Here is a 1,371-nt window from a genome sequence, read left to right as displayed (position 1 = left end):
TAAGGAGGCTTTATCGTTTCTTTTGAACAAGATTTTTGCCTGAGGAGGCTTTTAAACCTTTCTAGGTTACGACCCAAGGGGGTTTGGTTAAAATTATATGCGGGTTTGCAAAGTCCGCTTTTAACCTTTTGTGGCCTTGTGGTTATGTTTTCGAGATTTTTAGGCTGATCAGACCTTTCTCTTTAGAATGCGAGAACTGAGCTCGGCTTAAAGCGAGTTCCCCACTTCGGGTTTAGTCAACTCGATAAATTTATTGGGCCTGGGCCTCAGAAACTTTTGTAGTTAATGCGACGGTTGCTCTTTCCCTTCTTATAAATAAGGAAAACGGCTCGTCTTTAATGCAATAACTGCCTTTTCTCGATTTTCCAAAAATGGTTTAAACCACTCGGACACACTACCATTATTAGATTTATGGTTCCAAGACAAACCCTAAATCATTATAAATAAAGGCTCACCTACTTCTAAGCTTTATTTAAACACGATTTTAGAATCTTACTTTGTGAAATATTACGAGAATGGAAAACGAAAAAGTAGCTCCCATTGATCCCGGCAGCCCACTCTTCTTGTCCGGCGACGGCTTTGAACCGGCCGGCGTTCTTTTCCCTCACGCCGTCTTTCACTTTCCTTCGAAGGAGAAGAAAGAGGCTTGCGACTTTATTGACAAGGTTAATGTCTGTCGTTTTTGATTAGAAACTTTTTGTTACATCTTATTCATTCATCTTTATGCTAGGTTGCCGACAAACACCGTCGTTTGTGTGAAGAGAGGCAGCGGCTGGGACTCAAAAGGCAAACGCTCGAGGCTCGCATCGCTCGGGTGGAGAGGAAGATACGGGCCTTGGAGAGTGATCCCTTTCAGTGGGAATGGCGAAATTTCGATTCTGTTGCTGAGATCCCGAAGATGCTTCGGATGTATCTCCGTGCAAGAGGAGTTCCGGGTCCTGTGAATGCTCCGGTCCATACCGTTCCATCTGATAGCGAGGAAAAGGACGAGGAGGAGGCCAGCACCTGTCAGAAACGCGTTCGGGATCATCCCGAAGTGGATGCCAAGAACAAGGCGTCCACTTCGAAGACTAAACCGGCGATGAAGGAGCCTGTTCCTAAGCCTCTTCCATAAATGTTCTTTATCTTCTTCACTTATTTTAAACTCGTAATGGGCTTCGGCCCCTTTTTATTTATAGAAACATTTGCAACTTTCCTTTTTTTTTTAAATATTCTCGGAGATGCGCCTTTTAATGCAGGATCCGTTCGAAGGCATAAATCTCTCCGCGAATCACTCCATTCCTTGGATAGAATCCGCAGCTTGTTAGGGATATGACGTTCCTATAAATTATAGTCTCAATTTCCCTTTACTCCTCACCATTCTTTTCATTT

The 1,371-nt window shown here is 43.5% G+C and overlaps 1 protein-coding gene across 1 annotated transcript; it reads left to right on the top strand.

Moving 5' to 3' along the window:
* Window positions 1–742: 742 nt before the first annotated feature.
* On the top strand, window positions 743–1,114 carry LOC110227554 (the record flags this gene model as incomplete). Its single annotated transcript, XM_021022092.1, has 1 exon — window positions 743–1,114. A coding segment is annotated over one exon (372 nt), but the record flags the coding sequence as incomplete, so codon positions are not given.
* Window positions 1,115–1,371: the final 257 nt, after the last annotated feature.

This window comes from Arabidopsis lyrata, assembly GCF_000004255.2.
Source record: "Arabidopsis lyrata subsp. lyrata unplaced genomic scaffold ARALYscaffold_6, whole genome shotgun sequence".
Classification (NCBI taxonomy): domain Eukaryota; kingdom Viridiplantae; phylum Streptophyta; class Magnoliopsida; order Brassicales; family Brassicaceae; genus Arabidopsis; species Arabidopsis lyrata.
Note: the sequence above shows the minus strand (reverse complement) of the source record. Positions and strands in the feature narration are given on the sequence as shown.